The 25,059-nt window shown below is 39.0% G+C and overlaps 1 protein-coding gene across 40 annotated transcripts in view; it reads left to right on the top strand.

Moving 5' to 3' along the window:
- The window catches only part of ank2b (ankyrin 2b, neuronal), a 155,770-nt gene that overhangs the window by 69,686 nt on the left and 61,025 nt on the right, over positions 1–25,059 (top strand). For 39 of the 40 annotated variants that reach the window (XM_051115055.1, XM_051115052.1, XM_051115058.1 and 36 more), the window contains exons 2-6: positions 859–960; positions 19,239–19,337; positions 21,853–21,951; positions 22,047–22,145; positions 23,735–23,920. In XM_051115055.1, coding sequence (XP_050971012.1) covers positions 859–960; positions 19,239–19,337; positions 21,853–21,951; positions 22,047–22,145; positions 23,735–23,920 — 585 coding nt within the window. Of the gene's footprint in view, positions 1–858; positions 961–19,007; positions 19,131–19,238; positions 19,338–21,852; positions 21,952–22,046; positions 22,146–23,734; positions 23,921–25,059 lie in introns of those variants that run through there. The other variant, XM_051115061.1, reaches the window with a different exon arrangement.

Here is a 25,059-nt window from a genome sequence, read left to right as displayed (position 1 = left end):
ATCTATTTGTAAGCAGATGCATATAAAAAATACGATCCTCAACAATAAACAGCATATAAAGGAAAACTGCCTAATGTTACTGTGTAAAATATCGATCCAGGATGTGGTAAAAGACTGTGCAAACTTTGGGGGTGCTGATACTGCATCTTTGCTTTGATCATTGTACTTAATATCATCCAAATATAGTATTTTATAAAAATGCGATTTTCTCAGCTTCTTTCTCAAAAGGTTGCTGTTGTTGTTTAAATGAAACTTACCTACATTCAAGTGTTGAAAAAAAATACTTAAAGCTAGAATAAAAAGTAGAGGCTCTGTTTTTATTTTGATATTCAGATATTCATATTAATATTCTGGGGGCCATGACATTTTAGTGAAAATGTTCAAAAATGGCAGTGGCTGGCAACTTTTTTCCAAAACGCTGGCAGGGAAAGAGTTAAGTATGTTGTTCATGATGGACATTTCTATGGAACAGAATATTCCAAAATCCTTATCCACATCAAACATTATTTATTTACTTTTAGTGAGTTAATGTTCTGAATGTTGCTAATTCAGAGATAAAATATTTAAAAATGTGGACAATATGAGTACTTAACTGAATCCTGCTGAATTAAAAATAATAATAATAATAATAATAATCTTTAACTATTTCTTATATCACTCACTGTTCCAACTACTATCCTGGAAGATATCTGAAACTTCTATTAAAACTTCTGAAACTTCTAACACGTATTGCTAAGCACTTGTTGTGTTCGAATTCGTTAGTTGTTTTGGATGAAAGCATCTACTAAATTAATAAATGTAAATTTAAAAAAAAATGTTAACCTGTACTAATGATGTTATTTTTTCTATTTTTTCTAGTCGGACAGCAACACCAGTTTCCTTCGAGCAGCAAGAGCAGGAAATATTGACAAGGTTCTGGAGTATTTGAAGGGTGGAGTAGACATCAGCACTTGTAATCAGGTAGGTGTCTCTTTCTTATATATACCCAATAAAATATTTGTACTGTATGTTCTGTCTGAAGAAATGTGTAGGGGTTTCCTACTGGAATTTCTAACAAAATTTGGAACAGGGTCAGCTCCTGAATGGTTTTGCTGAGGGTCCTAGAGGGGTGCTTTCAACCCTGGTAAAACTAGCCACTTCAAAGGGCACTTCAGAATTAAGGATTTTGAAGGAAACAACTGATGGACACTTGGCTCCAACTATTTTTTGCGCAAGTTTAATTGTGTGACAACAGAGCCTCAGTAATTGGCTCAGCATGATGATGCAGAAGTATGTTCTAAAGAGCATTATTTTTTGGTCCCCTACACCCTTTTAAGATCTTACTCCGAAGGGCAAACCCTTCAAAGGGATTAGGGCATAGGGATGAGCCCTTCAGAATGGAACACAGTGTTAGTCATTCATTCATTCATTCATTCATTCATTCATTCAACCAATTCGTTCAAACAGCTGATTCATTCAAGAACAAAACAATTGACTGTCTTAATGAATGAGTCACGAAATCATTGGCTCATTCGATTTGTTACAAAATGTGGATTAATTCAGGAACAAAACACTGTGTGTTGCTTGGAAAGGCACACCAGTTCTATTTTGTTGATGAAATTAAGCAAAAAAATAACACTGACAAGACTGTATCTAAAACACAGTATTAACTTGTGAACTATTATATAAAGTCAATATCACATTTGCAGTCATGCAGATATTCGGGAAAGAACAGCACTCTTGCTCGTGTCATATTGCTAAACTACACTGCTCGTCCCATTGTATAATTACTGCATGGATGGTAGCTTCTCATTTCTTAAACAAGCATGTTGGAAGACACATCCTGTGGTCGTGGAAAAGATGTTAATCTGTTTCAGAAGGTTCAAATTATTGGAAGAGATGGGAAGTAACAAATACTTAGTTACTGTACTGAAGTAGATTTTTCTGGTATCAGTACTTTATCAGTACTTTACTATTTATTTTTCTGACTACTTTTTACTTTTACTCCTTACACTTTTACATAAATATCTGTACTTTCTACTTCTCGTATTTTCAAAACAGGCTCGTTACTTTAGTTTTAATCTGCATTTGGTGGATCACCATTCGATGACGAATCTCTAAATCATGAATCGGTTAGTCTGTACTGGCAACGCGATTCGGCTCACGCGCACGCTCCGCTTCTCCGCCAAACGGTTTCTTTTAGAGTAATCATTGCAAGTGACTCGAGAATGGAATGGATCTGAAAGGCAAAGCTACTGGCAAGGACTTCAAGTGCAGGTCAGTTTAATCTGTAAATAGGCTACTGTAGTTTTGTCTTTGTTTACTTAGTTAAGTGCTAGCAACTCTTAGCAGTAGCAGCCAGAGGATTAATAATACTGTAAACTAAACTAAACTAAATTGCAATTACTCAAAATACTGTATGCAAAAGGACATCATTATTATCTACTGTAAATTTATAGTATTAATTTAGCAAACATGTTATAAGAGATCGTTTCATAATACGTTTAGAGGGAGCTAGAGCAGATAACACAACCCTTACGAAAATTAAAACCAAAAATCATGGTTACTATTGTTAAAACCATGGTAACCACAAATTAACCATGGTTTTGCTACACTAACCAGAGTCTAACCATGCAATTTGTAGTAAAACTATGGTTGTGAATTAAAACATATTGTAATCAATCCGCTAAAAAACATGGTTGATTTTCCTGCCCTGTTCTACATGGTGGTTGTTTAACCTTGATACATTTATTAGCAAGCAAAATTTTAAATGTAAATTATTTTGTATTAATATGTCAATATGACTTGAGGTCCAGTTAACGGCGTGATGCTAAAACAGACAGTACTGTACTTTTTACTTAAGTACATGTTAGAGCTCATACTTCTTTACTTTAACTTGAATAAAAAAAGTGTAGTCAGTACTTCTACTTTTTTTAAACATGACAATCTGTACTTCTACTTGAGTGAAGGATGTGTGTACTTTTGCCATGTCTGATATTGGCATGCATCAAGCTAAGAATACATCTAAGGAGATTGCTGAAACTACTTAAATTGGGTTAAGAACTGTCCAACGCATTATTAAAAACTGGAAGGAGAGTGGGGAACCATCATCTTTGAGGACGAAATGTGGTCGGAAAAAAAAATCTTTAATGATCGTGAACGGTGATTACTTAACTGTTTAGTGAAATCAAATCATAAAAAAACAACAGTAGAACTCACGGCTATGTTTAATAGTGAAAGTAAGAGCATTTCCACATGCACAATGTGAAGGGAACTCAAGGGATTCGGACTAAACAGCTGTGTAGCCTTAAGAAAACCACTTATCAGTGAGGCTAATCAGAAAAAAGGCTTCAATTAGCTAGGGAGCATAAAGATTGGACTCTGGAGCAATGGAAGAAGGTCATGTGGTCTGATGAGTCCAGATTTACCCTGTTGTAGAGTGATGGGCAAATCAGGGTAAGAAGAGAGTTGGATGAAGTGATGCACTCATCATGCCTAGTGCCTACCGTACAAGCCTGTGGGGGCAGTGCTATGATCTGGGGTTGCTGCAGTTGGTCAGGTCTAGGTTCAGCAACGTTATGTGCCCAAAGAATGAGGTCAGCTGACTACATGAATATACTGAATGACCAAGTTATTCCATCAGTGGATTGTTTCTTCCCTGATGGCACAGGCATTTTCCAAGATGACAATGCCAGGATTCATCAGGCTCAAATTGTGAAAGAGTGGTTCAGGGAGCATGAAGCATAATTTTCAATGTGCTGGAGAAGACTTTGTGCAGCGGTCTGACTCTCCCAAGATCTTGGCGAACAGGAATGGATAGGAATAAATGTTGTGACATTGCAGATGCTTATCGAAACGATGCTAAGGCGAATGCGTGCCGTAATCAAAGCTAAAGGCTGTCCAACAGAGTGTGTGACTTTTTTTGGGGGGGATGGGCAGTGTATTTCCTATTATATAGGGCCCATACAGGGCGTTTTTGCTATTATATCATGCATTCTAATAGGCTACATCATGGAGTTAGTCATCATGTTTGTCAGCAGCTGCATGCAATGTAAGAGGTCTACAGGTCTTGACCAAGGCAGGTTGCAGTAAATGCGTTAATGATGTTAACACATTATTTTTTTTCCATACTTTAATCGCACCAATTTAATGTTAAGATAAATTGAGAGCCCTGTTATTTAGATACAGCACAGCACCAAAGCGACTTGCTACTTGCTGTACATGTATGTAAGTATTTATTTATTTTCCCCACATAACACAGCTCAAGCCATACATCTGCTGCCATCTCTGTAAAGTGAATACAATTAATGAATACAGACAAATAAAAATAGTTTTCTATACAGGTATTTTTTATATTGTATATATTTACATTAATATTATGAGCGAATAACAAAAAACGAAAAGCATTGACAGTAGGGATGCAACAATACAGTTAGTCCACGGTTCAATACGTACCTCAGTTTTTAACCACAGTTTTCGGTTCGGTTCTGATATTGTGCCACTTCAGTGTGGGGTTTTTTTTGGAACAAATTAACAAAATACTCCCGTAAACCTCTTTACACTAGAAAAAGCGTGGTTTAGTATATGTCTGCTTAATTCTTCTTTTGAGAGAGGTATTATTTTTTTCGATTTTTAGGCAAAATAGAATGGGTTTCATTCATACTGGACACCAGAGGGCGCCCTCGTGCAAAAAAAAACACATATGCGTCAAAGAAGTAGTGCTGATTACGTTCCGTTCCAGCTTCTCTAATATGGATAAAAGCATCGCTATTGCTGTAACTGATTAAAAACAAGATATAACGTTAAACGTTTTGAATGACGAAATGTAAGGACAATAAACAGTCGTCTGCAATAATATATGGTTTATCTGTGTTCTTCAAACCATCTTGTGTATTTTCATAACCCATTGCTAATCGACATACATTGAATATGAGTATAGAATTTATCTGCCTCCTCCTGTGATAAGAATCCACATCAGATCACACAAGGAAGTTATTTCAAACACTCGACTGATGTTATGAATTAAAAACAAGTTATAATGTTTTTATAACGTTTGTTTTTATATCTTTCGTTGGACAACAAGGTTTAGAAAGGCTTATCAGTGCATGTAATTAGAATGCGTGTGTTGCTTTTTCAAATACAGGTGCTGGTCATATAATTAGAATATCTTCAAAAAGTTGATTTATTTCATTCATTTCATTCCATTCAAGAAGTGAAACTTGTATTATACATTCATTCCACACAGACTGATATATTTCAAGTGTTTATTTCTTTTAATTTTGATGATTATAACTGACAACTAATGAAAACCCCAAATTCAGTATCTCAGAAAATTTGAATATTACTTAAGACCAATACAAAGAAAGGATTTTTAGAAATCTTGGCCAACTGAAAAGTATGAACATGAAAAGTATGAGCATGTACAGCACTCAATACTTAGTTGGGGCTCCTTTTGCCTGAATTACTGCAGCAATGCGGCGTGGCATGGAGTCGATCAGTCTGTGGCACTGCTCAGGTGTTATGAGAGCCCAGGTTGCTCTGATAGTGGCCTTCAGCTCTTCTGCATTGTTGGGTCTGGCATATCGCATCTTCCTCTTCACAATACCCCATAGATTTTCTATGGGGTTAAGGTCAGGCAGTGTTTGCTGGCCAATTAAGAACAGGGATACCATGGTCCTTAAACCAGGTACTGGTAGCTTTGGCACTGTGTGCAGGTGCCAAGTCCTGTTGGAAAATGAAATCTGCATCTCCATAAAGTTGGTCAGCAGCAGGAAGCATGAAGTGCTCTAAAACGTCCTGGTATACAGCTGTGTTGACCTTGGACCTCAGAAAACACAGTGGACCAAAACCAGCAGATGACATGGCACCCCAAACCATCACTGACTGTGGAAACTTTACACTGGAGCTCAAGCAACGTGGATTCTGTTCCTCTCCTCTCTTCCTCCAGACTCTGGGACCCTGATTTCCAAAGGAAATGCAAAATTTACTTTCATCAGAGAACATAACTTTGGACCACTCAGCAGCAGTCCAGTCCTTTTTGTCTTTAGCCCAGGCGAGACGCTTCTGACGCTGTCTGTTGTTCAAGAGTGGCTTGACACAAGGAATGCGACAGCTGAAACCCATGTCTTGCGTACGTCTGTGCGTAGTGGTTCTTGAAGCACTGACTCCAGCTGCAGTCCACTCTTTGTAAATCTCCCCCACATTTTTGAATGGGTTTTGTTTCACAATTCTCTCCAGGGTGCGGTTATCCCTATTGCTTGTACACTTTTTTTCTACCACATCTTTTCCTTCCCTTCGCCTCTCTATTAATGTGCTTGGACACAGAGCTCTGTGAACAGCCAGCCTCTTTTGCAATGACCTTTTGTGTCTTGCCCTCCTTGTCCAAGGTGTCAATGGTCGTCTTTTGGACAACTGTCAAATCAGCAGTCTTCCCCATGATTGTGTAGCCTGCAGAACTAGACTGAGAGACCATTTAAAGGCCTTTGAAGGTGTTTTGAGTTAATTAGCTGATTAGAGTGTGGCACCAGGTGTCTTCAATACTGAACCTTTTCAGTTTTGATATTTTTCCTATTTAATACTTGACTCTTCTGTAGTTACATCATGCAATAATATTACGCAGCGCCTGAAAATAGTCTCCTTGTGCAAGCAGGTGGTCATGTTGGTTATGTTGACGGTAGTTAGCCTATTTTCAGGCGCTGCGTAACATCATTTCGTCTGCTGCACCGATGGTACGGCAGCCAAGTTACTTGATTAATACACCGGAATGAGATTATAGTTCCTAGCCGTATCAGCCTAGAAAATCACAACTTTTCATTTTCCGTCGGTCTTAGTACACAGTGTAACTACAGAAGAGTCAAGTTTTAAATAGGAAAAATGTTGAAACTCTTTGGTCATTTTTGAGCGAGATGCTAACTGTCTAATCTGATTCAATGATCTATGCTAAGCTATGCTAAAAGTGCTACCGCCAGACCTGGAGATTGGCTGAATGGATTTGAAAAACTCAACTGTTTAACACTAAGGGAGTTTGAAAATCAGCCTATTTTTAAAAAAAAGTGGAGTGTTCCTTTAATGCATCGCTTTTCCTTCTGGAGCATCAGTGAGCATTTGAACCTTCTGTAATAGTTGAGTCGAAATCATGTAGTCATCGTTGGAAAAGATTCAAATACACAAAAATGCTGAAAAACAAAGAATTTGTGAGACCTGAAAGATTTTTCTGAAGAACAGTGGGCAGTTTAACTGTTCAGGACAAACCAGGACAAACAAAGGACTTATGAACTATCACAAAATGAACTGGAAGTCTTGCACGTTCAAATAACATTCAAGCTCTGTCTTGACTAAAACTCAAACATTCCATCATATTCGTTCATCTTGTAAAAGCACTGCTATTACCCTTGTTTTGTCCCATTGTCTGCGTATTTTGGCATGCACTTTCATAGTCAAATTTGAATTCTTAATATAGTTAAACAATATAACACAAGCAAATATATCAGCAAAGTGTGATGATGCAGTAGTATTATACAGCAGTTCAATAAGCAATAAATTAGAGGTAGGGTAGGCAATTTCATAGAAGCTAGCAATAGCAAGCTAGATTTGAAAGCATAAAATCCCACCCTCCTTGCAAATCACTTTCAATTGCCACGCCTCCTCCAAAACAGATGAACACACACAGGCAAACCAGAGTCTAATCAGCGACACGATGAGAGATGGTGTTGGTAGAGGGTTGAATGCATTGCTGTCAGATTACCTTATATCTCATTCACCAGTGAGAAAACTTTACAGTACAAAACGCATTCTCCTTCCTTAATAGCTCGGTCTGCAATTGCAATAGCATAATACCTAATTCAAACTACACAACTTTAAACGTTGGCAGACCGCTGTGCTGTTTAGACCACATGACTCACTGTCTGTCTTAAAGTTGTTGTGATGTTCACACTACATGACACTATGTAAATGATCCGCAACAGGAGGTCACACACTACACAAGCTGACAACAACTCTGTCACCCAATGACTCTACACACTCCCCAAATCATATTTTGTCCCAAAAACTCAATCAAGAAGTTGAACGGGAATGATGCGAAGCAACACGTGAAACAGGAGTTGTTTATTATTTGCTCCATTTCTGATGTCTAAACTTTTCTCAACCCATGCCTTGCTCTCTCTTTGTCTGTAGCTCAGCACGACACCTGACACCACGTGATGTTGAAGTCAGCGAGGTGTCAGCAAGGCGTCAGGGAGCCTCTTTGATGCGAACTGACAATGAGCACATTGACTTCCAAACCAAATCACCTATCCTGCCATTAATTATAATAACTGTAAATTTTAAAGAGACATAATACATTTTGACTCTTTTGACTCTATTTTGCCAATAAAAATAGTTCTAAACAAAGCAGAACAGCTGCTTCTCCCAGGAACATGCTGCGTTACATTCTCGGAGGCTCATACCTACAGTGCTTTGTGAAAGTATTTATGCAGCCTTATGTTAAACTGCTTTATGCAACTTTTTTCTCACATTACTCTACACACTATACACCATAATGACGAAGCCAAAAACAGATTTGTGACAATTTTGCAAATTTAATAAAACAGTGAAATAAGTACATTGCATAAGTATTCAATATTACTTAGTTGAAGCACCTTTACAGCTTCAAGTCTTTTTGGGAATGATGCGACAAGCTTTGCATGTCTGCATTTGACAATTATCTGCCATCTTCACCTCTTCACCTCTCATGCTCTGTCAGCTTGGATGGGGGCTGGCAGACATTTTCAGGTTTCTCCAGAAATATTTGATTGCGTTCAAGCCAACCCTGAATAGGGCTGTGCAAATAATCGGATGCGATTTTCATGCGCATCTCTCCAGTAATGCCGGTTCCTTGATTAGTCGTTAATTTCCATCACGTGGAGCCAGATGGAGCGGCACTCACTACACAGCTGTAATTCACTACAGCTCCACGCAATATCGCGTTCATTATCGGAGATGTATCGCCTCCGATGATGAACACGATATTGCATAGCTTGTCAGTGAACTACGGCTCTTTGTACTATATGCACTTCCATCTGACAGCAGGTGAGATTTACGCCTAATCACGGAACCGGCATTGCTGACAAAATGCGCATGATAATCAGATCCGATTATTTGCACAGCCCTAACCCTGATAGCACACATACATCACGGAGCCATCTATTTGATGTCTGCATTTATATCTGCAAGACGTATTTTTTATTGTTTGCTCATCTGCAAAATGTCCATAGGAATTGAGGTTCATCAGACCAAAGAATCTTGTTTCTCACAGTCTGAGGGTACTTTATGTCCTTTTTGTGCAAATTCCAAGTGGGTTTTCATGTGTCTTCACTGAGGATTGAGTTTGGCCACACCACCATAAAGACCGGATTGGTGGAGTGTTGGCAGTGATGTTTGTCTTTCTGTAACTTTCTTCCATCTGCATATATGATCATGGAGCTCAAACAGAGTGACCATCAGCTTCTTGGTCACCAGTATAACTAAGCTCCTTCTCCATCAATTGCTCAGTTTGGTCAGGATAATGGAGGCTACACGCTTCTGTGAACCTCCAATGCAGCAGAATAATTTTTCTGAACTCTTCCCCAGATCTGTGCCTTGACGTAAGCCTCTACAGGCAGTTATTTTGACCTCAGGGCTTGGTTTTTGCTCTGATATGCATTTTCAGCTGTTAGACTTTTTCTGAGAGGTGTATGCCTTTCCAAATCATACCCATTCATGCCACAGTTTAACGTCACTCAAAGTAACATCTAAGTGCTCATCAGAAGTGCTCCTGAGCTAAATTTCAATTGTCCCAGGAAAGGGTATGAATTCTTATGCAACGGAATCGTTTCATTTTTTTATTTCTAATAAATTTGCAAACTTGTTACAAATCTGATTTGTACTTTGTCATTATCGTGTATGGAGTGTAGGTTGATGCTGAAAAAAAAGGCATTTATTCAGTTCACAAGGCACTGTATGTCCTCATTTCTTTGGGAATTTATCCTCCAGAATAAAAGCACTGAAGGGTGTAGGGGACAAAAAAACTGTTCTTTGAAATGCACTGCAGAGGTGCCAATAGGTGTGTTCGACTTGAAGGGGCGCTGTGCAAACCGATTGGTGTATGACATCAAAGTACCAAGATAGTGATTTGAAAGCATATGGAACCATTTGCTCTCGAATTGCTTTCACAGTACTTTGATGTAATACACCAACATCTAGGGCCAAATTTTACTAAAATTAGTGTGAGAGTGAATTCCAAAAAAGTACCGAAGGGAGTGAAAAGTTTTGTGGGTAGTCTACTGACAATGTGCAAATTGTTTTTCATAATGACCAACGCAATCTACCAAGAGCAGCACTAATTAGCATAAGACTGCAAAAATGCAAACAATAGGTTTGTATATTTTTTTCACTGGCATTAAATAAATTCATATGAGTGGAAACATTTCTCTCCCTTCTACCACATGCTCTCTGTGTCACGTTGTTACAAGGATGAGACAAGAAACAGAGATTAGGTGCAAACCAGTAGAGAGTTTTATTGACAATGATATTCTGAAGTGCAAGTAAGGGTTGAGCAAATGGAATGCTTATCTGAAAGTTCGTGCATAAGTTGAGTGGATGAAATGAGTCCAGAATCCAGAATCCGGGTAGTTTGCAGGAGGGTCTGGCTGAGAGTGCGAGGAGAGGTCTGGAGCTAGCATCAGGGTGTGAACGGTAGACCAGATGATGAGATGAGATCTTGAAAGGACCTATGTAGCGGGGACTCAGCTTGCGGCAGGGTAGCCGGAGGCGCAGGTCGTGGGTGGACAACCAGACTTGGTCCCCAGGTTGGTATTGGGGGGGCGTCCCTCCTTCTAGTGTCGGCGAACCTCTTATGACGACGGACTGCCCACTGGAGATGATGGTGAGCGGAGTCCCACACTCTCTCGCTTGCTCGGAACCAGTGGTCAACAGCTGGAACATTCGAGGGCTCCTCCGTCCAGGGAAACAGCGGTGGCTGATAACGGAGTACGCACTGGAAGGGTGTTAGGCCGGTGGTACCTTGGCAGAGGGAATTCTGTGCGTACTCGGCCCACGGGAGGAACCTGCTCCATCTGTGTTGATCTCCTTGGCAGTATGACCGGAGCTAACGCCCGAGCTCTTGGATCTTTCTCTCAGTCTGGCCGTTGGCCTGTTGGTGATAACCAGAAGACAGATTAACAGAGATACCAAGGAGCTTGAAGAAGGCCTTCCAAACATGGGAGATGAGAGACCCCCGTCCGACACGATCTTCTCTGGTAACCCAAAGTTGCAGAGGACATGCTGGAACAGATGTTCGTCGGTTTCCATGGCTGTAGGTAGTCTCTTTAACGGAATAAGTTTACAAGACTTGGAGAATCTGTCCACAGTTACCAGTATGCAAGTGTTACCTTCAGAATTTGGGAGATCGGTCGCAAAGTCCACTCCGATATGGGACCAGTTTTCCTGCAGGTAGAGGACGAGGAGTGTTAGACATGGCCAGCTCTGGATGTGATATTACGGTGCATACTGGGCCACCAGCACCGAGCTTGAAGGAGTGAGAGGGTCTGTCTGCTGGCTGGATGTCCAGAGCCCGGAGAAGGTTTTGACGTTGGGAGCGAGGCACATAGATCTTTCCTTCTGGGCACTCTAGCGGAGCAGGCTCCTGGAGGGTGGTGTTACAGATGTCCTCGTCCAGGTTCCAGATGATCGGACTCACGATCACGTCAGGTGGTAGAATAGTTTTAGGTTCAACTGGAAAGTTGGCAGAAAACTGTCGGGATAGGGCATCAGCTTAACGTTCTTTGTACACGGTCAGTAAGTGATCTTCAAGTTGAATCGAGTTAGGAAGAGGGCCCACCGGGCTTGCCTGGGGTTCAAGCATTTTGCTTCTAATAGGTATTGGAGATTCTTCTGGTCTGTGATGATAGAAAACTGATGTGTAGCACCCTCCAGCCAATGACGCCACTCCTCCAGGGCTAACTTGATGGCCAGCAGTTTGCGATAGTTCTGCGTAGTTCTGCTCCGCCGGTGATAGCTTGCGAGAGAAAAACACACAGGGATGGAGGAGAGGAGGCTCACCGTCCGCTTGTGACAGCACCGCTCCTACTCCGGTGGTGGAAGCGTCGACCTCTACCGTAAAGGGGAGGTCCGGATCTGGGTGATGTAGGAGAGGAGTGGTGCAGAAGATGGTCTTGAGTCGTTGGAACGCTTCGTGGGCAGCGGGGTTCCAGATGAGATGTTTGGGTTTACCCCTCAGGAGGGAGGTCAGTGGAGCAGTAATCATACTGTAATTCTGGATGAATCGGTGATAGAAGTTTGAGAATCCCAGAAAAAGTTGTAATTCCTTCACTGTGTTAGGTGTGGGCCATTCCTGTATGGTTTGGACTTTCCTTTGGTCCATTTATACACCTTCTGCGCTGATAACATATCTGAGGAACTGGACACAAGGTTGATGAAACTCACATTTCTCCAACTTTAGGTAGAGGCTGTGCTCTCGGAGTCTCTGGAGGACCTGCTGGACATGCTGGCAATGGTCGGCCAGCGTCAATGTAGATCATGACGAAACGATGGAGAAACTCCTGGAACACCTCATTCATGAACGTTTAGAAGAAAGAGGGACTGATGGAGAGACCATACGGCATCACCCGGTACTCGTAGTGCCCCGTGGGTGTGATAAAGGCCGTCTTCCACTCATCTCCCGCCTGAATCCGAATGAGGTTGTAAGCACTCTGCAGGTCCAATTTAGAGAACAAATGAGCTCCACGAAGTTCCTCAAGTGCGGCTGGGACCAGGGGAAGAGGATAGGGCTGTTGTATTATCTGGGAGTTGAGCTGGCGGTAATCAATACAGGGACGGAGACCTCCATTCTTCTTGCCCACGAAGAAGAAATTCAAAGCAGCCGGCGAGGTGGATGGTTGGATGAATCCTTGTTGCAGGGCCTCCGCGAAGTACTCCTCCAACGCCTGGTGCTCCGGGATGGACAGTGGATAGATTCTCCCCTTGGGAAGTTGAGCTCCAGGCAGCAGGTTGATGGCACAGTCCCATGGCCGATGAGGTGGTAGACGAGTGGCTGTCTGTTTGCTGAACACATCCTGGAACCCCATATACTCCGCTGGGATTTCAGGGGAGACTTCGGGTTCTGGACTCTCGATTTGGGTGGAGGCTAGGGGTACTGGGATGGATCAAAGGAGAGGCAGGTTAGACAGACACTGATCATAGCATTGTTTGTTTCATCGGGTAATATCACAGGGGTCCCAGCGGAGTTCGGGAGTATGTAGGTGGAGCCACGGGCATCCCAGGATGACGCTGACGGTGGAATCCTCCAGTACTAGAAATCATAAATCCTCCTTGTGAAACAGTCCAACTTGTAAGGTGATGAAGGGTGGTGAATATCGTACCTTCCCACGCCCAGTGGTTTTCCCTGAATGGTTTTTACAGAATATTCATGGCAATGTCGTTGACGGGTGAGTTGGAGTTGATTTAAGCATTCTTGAGAAATGAAGTTGCCGGAGGAAGCTGAATCAAAGCAGAGACAGAATAGATTGTTCTGAGGTATGGAGAGTAACTTGTATTTGGGTTAGATTATTATTTCAACTTCAGATTGAATGGTACTCACCACGGGGCGTGGTGTTTTGATGGGGCAGTTGCGGATGAAGTGACCATTATTGCCGCAGTACAAACATAATCCAGACGACAAATGGTGATTCCTTTCAGTGCAGGTGAGACGAGTTGAGTCTACTTGCATAGGTTCTGGTACTGGTAGGCAGGCAGCCACCGACGCGGACTGAGGAGCGGTTACAGGTGGCTGGCAGGCGGCTAGGCGCTGTGAAATTCTGGTTGTATGTAACGCCATGGTGGTGCGAATCTCCGGGTTGAGTCCTTGGCGGTAAGCGCTGAGGAGCGCTACCTTATTCCAGCCGCTAGCCACCACCAGCATGCGGAAGTGGATGGTATACTCATGGACCAAAGAAGAGCCTTGGCGGAGACGAAACAGCTGATCGGAAGTGGTTAGCGTACCAGTAGCTGTACTGAAAACTTCAGAAAAATGGGTTGTAAACTGTTCAAAAGAGTTGATATTGCTACTAGTATTCCAAATGGCTTTTGCCCATTGAAGGGCCTTATCAGAGAGGAGGGAAATGAGAAATGCGACTTTGGAGCTTTCTGTTGGAAAACGTTGTGGTTGCATACGGATGTAAAGAACAACTTGGAGCAAAAAACTCAGCCGCGTCTCCCGAGAATGTTACATGGCATGGCCATGGGACTTCCTGAGACAGATGTTGGCGTTGGTGCAGGTAACAAAGACGCCTTGAGGGCATTCACCAAATCCGCGAAGGGGTCGGGTACAGTAGGTGCTCCGGTGCTCATAATCTGTTTTGGTCTGGTCTTCTGTCACGGTGTTACAAGGATGAGACCAGAAACAGAGATTAGGTGCAAACCAACAGGGAGTTTTATTGACAGTGATGATATTCTGAAGTGCAAGTAAGGGTTGAGCAAATGGAATGCTTATCTGAAAGTCTGTGCATAAATTGAGTGGATGAAATGAGTCCGTAGGGAAATGAAACGAGGAATCCAGGTAGTTTGCAGGAGAGTCCGGCTGAGAGTGCGAAGAGAGGTCTGGAGCTAGCATCAGGGTGTAAAGGGTAGACCAGACGATGAGCTACTAAAAGCTGAGGACTTGTATAGGGTGGAGCAAGTGATGGCAATCAGTAGTCAGGTGAATGGGAGCGGTTGTGTGGTTGTGTTTGACTTGCAGCGCTGCGCAGCTCGATCAAATTTTGACTTGAAGCAGTGGATGCCGGTTCGAAATTTTGTCCGACTTGAGATGACGCCGACGCCCCGTGACTGTCACGTGTGGCATCAAAGTACCGTGATAGCCATTCGAGAGCTGGCGCAGTTTCTTCGGAGTGGCTGCAAGAAGTCTGATGACGACACGGCTGTTTCGCTATTGGCCAAATTCACCGCATGATAACGATTACGTGTGTTTCGGGTTTATTCTAACATCCTCAAATCTGATAATGCTTACAAATCTGTGCTTTCAGAACAGTAAAAGTGTTTTTACTGTAGTCGCAATGTTATATTGAGTTACGTTTGTCATAATCGCAATGTTATGTTGAGTTACGTTTGTCATAAAACACTGATAAAAGCATGTATAACCCCACTTTATGCTATTTAAATAGAATATGTTTTTGTGTTCAACATTATTCTTGTTCAGATGGCGCTGTATTAAGCAGTATATGAAAAGTGTTTCTGTTGCTCATGAAAACGCTTTTGAAACGTCTGTGTATTTGACAAACATTGCATTTAATTCACTTAATTTGTGATCGAGTAAGCAAACACTGTGAGAGCGTCGCTAACGAGAGCAGAAAGTGGTGAACATGACAGCTCAGTTTTCAACTCTGCCCCCAACTGCTCTCAGCTATTCTTGTTGACCGCTGTTTGTAGCCGTAGTTCATGCTGAACACACCTACTCTGTTCTCTGTGGTGCCTCCTCCTGGGAGCAGCAATCAAAGCCATGTCAAGTGCAAAATGGGTTAAAACATGCTTTTCTTGGGCTGTAAATAATCATGTTACCTGATTCATTTAAACCAGGGGTGTTGAGGCAAGTTGGAGCTAAACTCTGATTTAAATACCATGCTCCCATAAGTGTTTCTGAAAGGGAAACTCCTATAAATGCATATACAAGAGAGTGGTGTTTGTTCATGAATGAATCAGACAGTTTGAGTGAACTGGTTAAATGAATGATTCTATGATTTACTTATTTAGACATCGTCACCTACCAGTGGGTTTAGTTTCATATATAATAAAATAATTTCATTTTTTATGTAACATTTCATGTTTCTATATTCAAAATGGTATATAACCTATGCAAAATTTTAAAACATTAATATTAAATAAATTTTTATGCAATTGTAATTACAGTGTAAATGGATACTGTTGATGCTAATTTCATTTGATTGGCAGCAGTAGTGTAGGATATGGTGTTAATTTAAAGGATTTTCAACAGTATGTAACTTTATTGATTACAAATATGAAATGGGTGTTGATTACAAATAAATATGAAATGGGTGAAATGGGAGAACAGATAATAAACACTTCAATATTCAATAAAAAAAAAAGAATGATCAGTTCTGATTCTGTGGAGGATTTTCATGGAGACTTAAGTATTGTAACTTCTAGTAGAAAATTAATATTATATTATTATATGTATAAAATATTCAGTAAGTACAATTGCATTATTATAGTAGTAATACATTTTATAACAATATCAATATAATTAGTCAATATCAAAAGAAGCAGTCAGTATATGGTGTGGCCATCAGCTCCTTTAAGTACTATGGTGCATCTATTGAACTAAAAAAAGATTTGCTAGTTCTTGCTGTGAGATGTTGCTCCACTCTTCCACCAAGGCATGTTTTTGAAGCATGTCTGAGGGAGACATATGGTTACACGTGGTTTGGCACGGCAAGGATGATCACCCGATTTATTGTCTCCCTAGCACTGTTGGTGCATTACATTACAGACATTGCAGTTTATTGCTCTGGCCATATCTGCAGTCCTCACACCTGCTTGCAGCAGGAGAATGGCATATTTGCGCAGGTGATCAGGGACGCTGGGCAGCTTTCTTCTGGTGTTTTTCAGACAGTAAAAAGGTATCTTTAATGCCTTAATGTATTATAACCGTGACCTTTATTGCCTGATACCTGAAAACTGTTAGCCCTTATTTGGTGTTAAACAACTACACAGTGGGAAATTAGTGCTGAAAAGGCATGGACAGAGTTACTTTTGTGACTCACTTTATATTTTTTACATTTTTACATTTTTTGTTTTATTGTTGTGATCATTGTTTTTATGATTGTTCTACTTCCTTTTTTGTGATGATTGTTTTTATGATTATTCTACTTCCTTTTATGTAAAGCACTTTGAATTACCTCTGTGTATGAAATATTTTATATTCTATATAAATAAACTTGCCTTGCCTTGCCTATATTGAATATGCGTTTGTAGGAGTTTCCTACAACACGATTTGCGGAATTATTTAATGTCCCAAAAAAAAGGCATGTCTTAAAACAGGCACTAATTTCCAATGGTCATTAAGAAAATGTGATGAGCATCTGTACTCTTTAATGTCAGTAAATCACTCAACACTGTGAAAAAGAGAAATTTCTTTTTTATGCTAAGTTTAGTATTTTGAGTATAATTTTTTACACTATTTCATCTTTGTGCTTTATGATGCACCCAGAGAGTTTGATGCTATTTTTAGGAGCTCTATTATCAAGTGCGTACCTCGTGCAAAGCATGTTAGCTTGTTAACAGCTCTGCCATGGCAACAGTGTGTGCCTAGTGTGGTAAACAGCAGGCACATGACCATTCGGTCTGCAGTATCGAATGTCCTTTGGCTTTTTTCTCCTTTGGCTAGCATGCTGTTTATTTGGTGTAGCATAGTAGATGTACATGGTGTTGCTGGGACTCAGGGGGACGGAGTCCAGGGAGTGAATTTCAAGGTGGGATGAAGTTGTAATTCAAAATTTAGAGGACTTCCATGTTTTATCCTCACAATAATATCCAAACGTCATTCACATTTCATACATAAAATAATGGGATTTTCTGCGTCTGTGGTTTAAAAATATAAATAATGTCTGGAACTAGGGTCCCCCCCAGTGAATCTGCAAATTATACTCTGAATTAGTCAAAATATATATTTAATAATTTAGCAAAGTTTGCAAAAACATGACGGTGGGCAAATGAAAACAAATTAGATTTTTTTTTTCTTTTTTTTTTTCTTTTTTTACCTATTAATTGTAAAGAAGCTATACATAGGATTGTATTAATGTATTAATAGCTTTTTTATTGCCAATGTGTGAACAGCTTGTTAAACTTAAAAATTGAGACCTTCCCTGACTTCCAGGGTTGTCTGTGAAAGTCATCAAAAGGATGTGACAAAAAGTATTTGTCAACAATAGAAATATGATTTAAGAAGGATAAGAGGTAGGGTGGGCACGTGTAGTTTGCAAATGTTTAACAGTAAATAAGACACAATTAGACAACATTTGAAGAAAATAATATTAAGTATTTATTTGCAACAACTGATGGAGTGCTGAATGCTGCATTTAAATGCAGTGTTGTCAAGGTAACACTGAGCAGAGCAAATAAGTTGCTGGCTGCAACTTACTCAACAGGCACCAGTGTTGCTAATAGCAAGGACTTCTGAATTCTACACTCTACATTCTACAATTTCCTTTAAATTCTACATTCTACAAGTAAAATGAAACAGACAGTTTTGTTTAATCTAGCTGTTCTCATTAAAATATACAATAACAGCCCATACTGGGGCTTTTTACCAAACAGTAACTTTACATTCTTATTATATTTATCAACAAATTATACAAAACAGTCTAAGTATCACAAAGTATAGTATTTGTCATTCGCTCCAGTATTGCAGTAGGGTTGCATAAGACGAGTCAGTTGTAAGTTGAGCCACCCCCTGAGTCTAGAGAACAGTTTACAGCATTTGTTACATGATATATTCAAGAAGTACTCATCATTTGGCTGAATGTATGATTGAGAGGAGCATATGGGAAAAGGTTTTGAAAGTTTTCTTTTTTTTTTTTAATTCTAAAAACTATTAATACATTTATATCACTACTACATAACATCACGTAATTCTAATATTTACATTTGTGTTATTTTCTAGTTTGGATTGCTTTTCTATTAATATAAAATTTGGAAAATTATAATAAAAAAGAACAAGACATGTCCACAGCTATGACAGGTAGTCTTTCTATAAATAATAACATAATGAAAGCATACTGTGCTTTCCAAATTAGGTTGTGGAAAGCGAGGACGTTTGATTTTTTTAGTACTTCACTGCATTATCAAAGGTTGTGTCAGTGATTGGCTGCCAAAGAGGTCCCACATGTCAGTGTGATTTTAAGATTGCACCGTCTTTTAAGGTAGCCAGCAGTAGTCGTCTGCTAGCTTGTGATTTTATTAATACCACTTTATAAAACATTTTTTTTTTGAGACTGCACATTGCATTTAATAGGATAAATCTGACATTTTAACAGCTCCTGGCACATTTAACTCTCTTTAATATGTGCATATTTTGAGTTTATAATCTCAAAGACAGAAAACATACCTTGGGAATGGATGAGGAGGTATACTTGAGTCTTCTTCCCCCATTTACAACTGTTTCATGATGCTTCCCATTTATGTTTGCTTTTGGTAGAGAATGAAGTACTAACTTCTGTCTCTGACCTCCACAGAATGGGCTCAACGCTTTGCACTTGGCAGCAAAGGAAGGACATGTGGAGCTGGTCCAGGAGCTGCTGGACAGGGGGTCTTCAGTTGATTCTGCAACCAAGGTAGAGTTTCTCAAGAAAAATATGAATGGTACTAGGGTTGAGCGATATGGGCTTAAAAATTTATCCCGATAATTTCTGCTATTATTGTGATAACGTTATCAATGACGATAATTAAGGGAATCCTGTTTCTTTAGAGAAAAGTATTATCTTTCCTATTTTTACCCAAAACAGAGCATAACTGAGTACACACGTACAATGTAATGACTGTTTAATTCACTGGAAGCCGGAGGGCGCCCTTGAGCAGAAAATCTACATATGCTTTATAGCAGAAGTAACAGTACTGACGGTCCAGGAAATCTCTATTCCAGTTATCGCTGTAGCTTAATAAAACGCAGATAGAGAAATTTTAACTGAGAAAACAATAAACATATGATTGCTGCAATATGTGGTTTGTCTGTGTTCTTCAAACAATCTTGGGTATTTTTATAAGGATAAAGTATATTTGTAATGCAGTGCTAATCGACATAGCTTTAATAATATTAATTAATATCATTCTGTGATATGAAGCCACGTCGGATCGCAAAAGGTTATTTCAAATATTCGACTATGTTATGAAGATAATTTAGACAAAAAGCATGTCAATAAATGATATCTTTGTTGGACACATACAAAACTATCGCACACGTGCTATTGAAAACTGTATTGTTATTACAGTATCGGGAAGACTAATTTTTATTGTGGGAAATTGTTTTACCAGTATATCGCAAACGATAAGATATTGCCCATTCCTAAATGATACTGGTGTTAAGGTTTACAGAGACTCAAGTTTTACAAATGAAATAATAGTGTAACATTGTACTGTGCTTTAAAAAGTATGTTAGCAACTCTGTATATCACTTTTCTGTTCAGCATGTGAAGCTGCTTGAAACACATGGCAGCACTGGCACTCTGTGAGGGAAGTTTCTGGGAATTTTCAAGGAATGGCTTTGTGTAAATGATGCCGATCAAACATGCTCCCATGGTGATCTTTGTCTTGATAGCTTAAAATAGTCTTGATAATTAACAACACTTTCCACCTGTAAACAGGAAATTGATAGGGTGGAAACATTCTATGCCAACATTGACATTTGAATGTCACTTCTTATTTCAGGGTGTCTGTAGCTTTGACATTTATGCTGTGATTCCAGGCTAGGCTGCTGCTTAAATTCATGTTTAAACACAAGTATATACTTAGAGATGTATTAAAGCAACAGCTTTGTCATTTTAATACAGAACATTTTGAGGCTTTTCTTTCCTTCTCTGATAAACTGCCATAGTTCTTCAGTCAGTATGACAAGAGCTGAAAGGCAGGACCGCTAAGGCTCCTCCAGGCTACTTAGACGTGTACACATGAAAATCCCTGTTAACTGTTTTGGGATACATCATTTATGGCATTTTGTGTAGAAGCTTCCAAACTCCTGAAGTGTGCTTTAAAAATATCTTCAAAGCTTAATTGTTTTGTTGTTGTTGTTTTGTTTTTTGTTTTTGTTTTTGTTTTGTTTTTCCCAAATAAATGTCACTGGTTGAAATACGTGCTTCTATACATTTGTGCAAAACTAAAAAAAAACAAAAAAACTATCTATATATATGAATCACTGCAGTTTCCTGTTGCAGTGAACACTAGAAGCAGTAAAACTCTGAGAACTTTTATTCCTTTTCACACAAAGTGATTATTTGATTAATAAAGCCTAATTTTCACACTATACAGTTACTACAGTACATTCTATTTCTGACATACCTCACATGCTTACGCTATCTCTGACACGAAGGACAAATGGATGTGGCTTTGACGCATCCAGGGTAGAGCCTCAAGCTTTTATGGCACACCCAGTGAAATAAAGTAAGGTCCTGCAATGCCATAGACTACAGTTTTGAGATCTTTGTCCTGAGACAAACCTGAAACAAATAGAAGCAAAAGCTAGATGCATATAAATAATTCAGTTTTTAATTTTGAATCTATAAAATCTATAAAGCATGTAAGAGCAGACACGGCCATTTTTATACTTGAATGTTCAAGACTTGCTGTCAGCCACTTGCAATTATTTCAGCTGTGCAAAATCCATTCATTATACTGCTTAATGTTGCAAACTGGTAGGCTATTTGATATCATATTATTTTAATTTATCATTACACTACTTTGTAACTGAGGCAGTTAAACAAAAACATTATATTATATGTTTTTCTTGGAAGGTTTTAAACAAGTAACTTAGTCGATGTTACTCTTGATTTCTGAGAGATATACAATATACAGGAATGGCAACACGGCAACACGTGCTGTGCTAATTTTGTGCTAATTATTTTACACACTCAGTATTGCATTGCAAATTCAGAAGCTAAAATATCAGCTTTATTAATATTTATTAACAAATATTTTTGTTCTATTAGTCATTACAATTTGTTACTTGTTTTGAAATCATTACCCATGCCTTTTTTGAATAAGGTATTTGCTTTTGGGCAAAGCCCTGAAATCATTTGTGGCATGCAAATTTAAGAGAAACGTCTAAATAAATGATGAATGTGTTTGTTTGGCTCACAGAAAGGAAATACTGCTCTCCACATCGCTTCACTAGCAGGACAAGGAGAGGTTGTAAAGATCCTGGTCAAGAGGGGGGCAGACATCAATGCACAATCTCAGGTAGGACCAAGTTTGACATTTATGCTTGCAAAATTGCAAAATTGCAAAATTGCAAAAAAAAAAAATACAATAAAAAACAATCTGTGCTCTTATAGAATGGATTTACTCCCCTGTACATGGCTTCTCAAGAAAACCATTTAGATGTGGTGCGCTATCTTTTGGAGAATGGTGGAAACCAGAGCACCGCAACAGAGGTAAAAAGTTTAAGTGTTTCTAAAATTGACTGACAATATAGAATGACAAACTTTAACTTCATGTGCTTTTGTTTTTACTACAGTTGCAACCAGATGTGCCTACTAATTAGCTCAAACCATTTGTGTTCACTTACATTGGCTGCCAAAATTATAGAAATGTGTCTCTTATGCTCACAAAGGCTAAATTGATTTGATTAGACATTATTTTTGTGATTTTTTTTTTTTTTTTTTTTTTCTGATGTAAAATTTTTTGAATGTATTTTTCTATTTGAATGTTTCCTGTGATGGCAAAACTGAATTTTCAGCAGCCATTACTCCAGTCTTCAGTGCCCTATGATTCTCCAGAAACCATTTGAATATGTCTGTGAATATGTATGTATGCTGCTCGAGAAACATAAATAAATAAAAATAATAATAATAATAATAATAATAATTTATAAAAAGCCCCACTACTGATTCTGAAGATTTATTTGTTCTTGTCAATCACAGTGCTGATTGCCTACATGCAGTAACAAATATTAACCCCTAACCCTAAACCCTAACCTTAATATTCAAGTGTACCCAGAAAGCATTGTGGTGTCAGGATTATTAGCATAATGCAAGGTTAAAGGAGAAGTACACTTCCAAAACAAAGATTCACATATAATGTACTCACCCCCTTGTCATCCAAGATGTTAATGTCTTTCTTTCTTCAGTCGTAAAGAAATTGTTTTTTGTGAAAAAAAAATTCTCCATATAATGGACTGATATGGTGCCTCGATTTTGAACTTCCAAAAAACAGTCTAAATATGGCTTCAAACGATCCCAAATGCGGTTGTAAACGATCCCATCCGAGGAAGAAGGGTCTTATCTAGCGAAACGAGTGGTTATTTTCATAAAAAAAAATACAATTGAAATACTTTTTAATCTCAAACGCTCGTCTTTCCTTTCTCTCCCTGAACTCTGTGTATTCTCACTCAAGAAAGTTAGGGTATGTTGAAAAACGCCAATCGTATTTTCTCCCTCAACTTCAAAAATCATTTCAAAATCACCCTACATCGCTGCAGAAGTACCGACCCAGTCTATGCAAAGTGAACATGCAAAGAAGATCAAACACCCTTAACAAAAAAGGTAAAACAGCAATATAGAATGATTTCGAAGTTGAGAGATAACATGAGATGGGAGTTTTTGACATACCCTAACTATCATGAACCGGAACAAAAACAGTCCAGGCAGAGTAAGACAAGATGAGCGTTTAGCATTAAAAAGTATATAAATTGTATTTTTTTTTAATGAAAATAACCGATCATTTTGCTAGATAGACCCTTCTTTCTCGGCTGGGATCATTTGTAACCACATTTGGGATCATTTGAAGCTGCATTTAAACTGCATTTTGGAAGTCCAAACTCGGGGCACCATATCAGTCCATTATATTAAGAAAAATGCTAATATGTTTTCTTCAAAAAACAATTTCTTTACGACTGAAGAAAGAAAGACATAAACATCTTGGATGACAAGGGGGTGAGTAAATTATTCGTAAATTGTTGTTCTGGAAGTGGACTTCTCCTTTAAGTGCGTTATTTTAAATATTAGTTTTTCTCTTTTCGCAGGATGGCTTTACGCCTCTAGCTATTGCACTGCAACAAGGCCATAATCAGGTGGTGTCCATCCTTCTAGAGAACGACACAAAGGGCAAAGTACGTCTGCCTGCCTTGCACATTGCAGCCCGCAAGGATGATACCAAATCTGCTGCCCTGCTGCTTCAAAATGACCACAATGCCGATGTTCAGTCTAAGGTAAATATGGGCGGAACTTAGAGCTGAGGGTAGTATGTTCAAGGATGGAAGGAAATATAAGGAAATATATATTGACAGCCAAATTGAAATTTGGCTTCAAAATTTAAAAAATGAACATTTGTTTGTATGATGAATAATATCATTGATTAATGACAGTGAGTGTGATTTACCAACTTGATGGGATTTACCAATCTCTGCGTTAGGGTTGGGGCCCAACATTGGTTCTGGTAACGGTTCTTATACATCTTCATTCTTTTTCATGTTTTAGCATACTTATGCTTGCAGTCTAAATTGAAAATTATTTTAGACTGGGTACTCTGAAATAATACAAAGACAACTACATCTATCAACACATCTATCATTGTTCTCACTAGGTGCATGCTAGCACTGTATTAAAAAAACAAAACAAAAAAAACCCAACATTTTAAACTTTAAAAGTTTCACTGATTAAAGGTATTTCCTCGATTGACTTCCATTTGAACAGAACTGTCAGGATTCTGCTTCATACATGTTTTAGTAAACTTTGCAGCTTCCCATGGGAGAGGGGCTCTGCCAAAAAAAATGTGCAAAGACATTTGACCAATATCTCAGCTAAATTAAATTAAAAAAAAAAAAAAACAAACTTAAAAGCTGCATGGTTGGATGGCGGTTGTGGGGTCCGTAATTTTGCATGCTTTGCATGTCACTACAGTTGTAGTTTGAATCACACTAATGACTTACAGATTGAATTGAACATTTTTGTTGTAATAAATGGTGTTTTAATGAAAATCTCTGAAAAATATTTAAAAAGTAGCAGGTTTGTGTAGTATGTTTAAGTATATTGTTTGCACTAATTAGAAACAAATCATCAGATTCATTTCATACTAAGATTCCCACTCCTACTCTGCATGTACATAGCTACTAACAGACCGTTACAGATTCAGCATCTTGTCGCATTGCTCTTGTAAAACTGTCTTGTTATGGTCTTGTGTGTATGTGATTTGCAGTGGTCTCAAGTTGTTTTTAGTGTCCACCATTATTGTGCCATATGAAATCTATTGTCTGTGTTTGTCTCTCTGCATTTCTCTGTTTCTCTCTCCAGTATAAATGTGGCTGCATCCTGTGTTATCATCCCGACGCTATCCGGGTTTCACTGTTTT

The sequence above is a fragment of the Labeo rohita genome, chromosome 7 (genome assembly GCF_022985175.1).
Source record: "Labeo rohita strain BAU-BD-2019 chromosome 7, IGBB_LRoh.1.0, whole genome shotgun sequence".
NCBI lineage: Eukaryota > Metazoa > Chordata > Actinopteri > Cypriniformes > Cyprinidae > Labeo > Labeo rohita.
The sequence above is the reverse complement of the archived record's forward strand: the minus strand, read 5'-3'. Positions and strand labels throughout refer to the sequence as shown.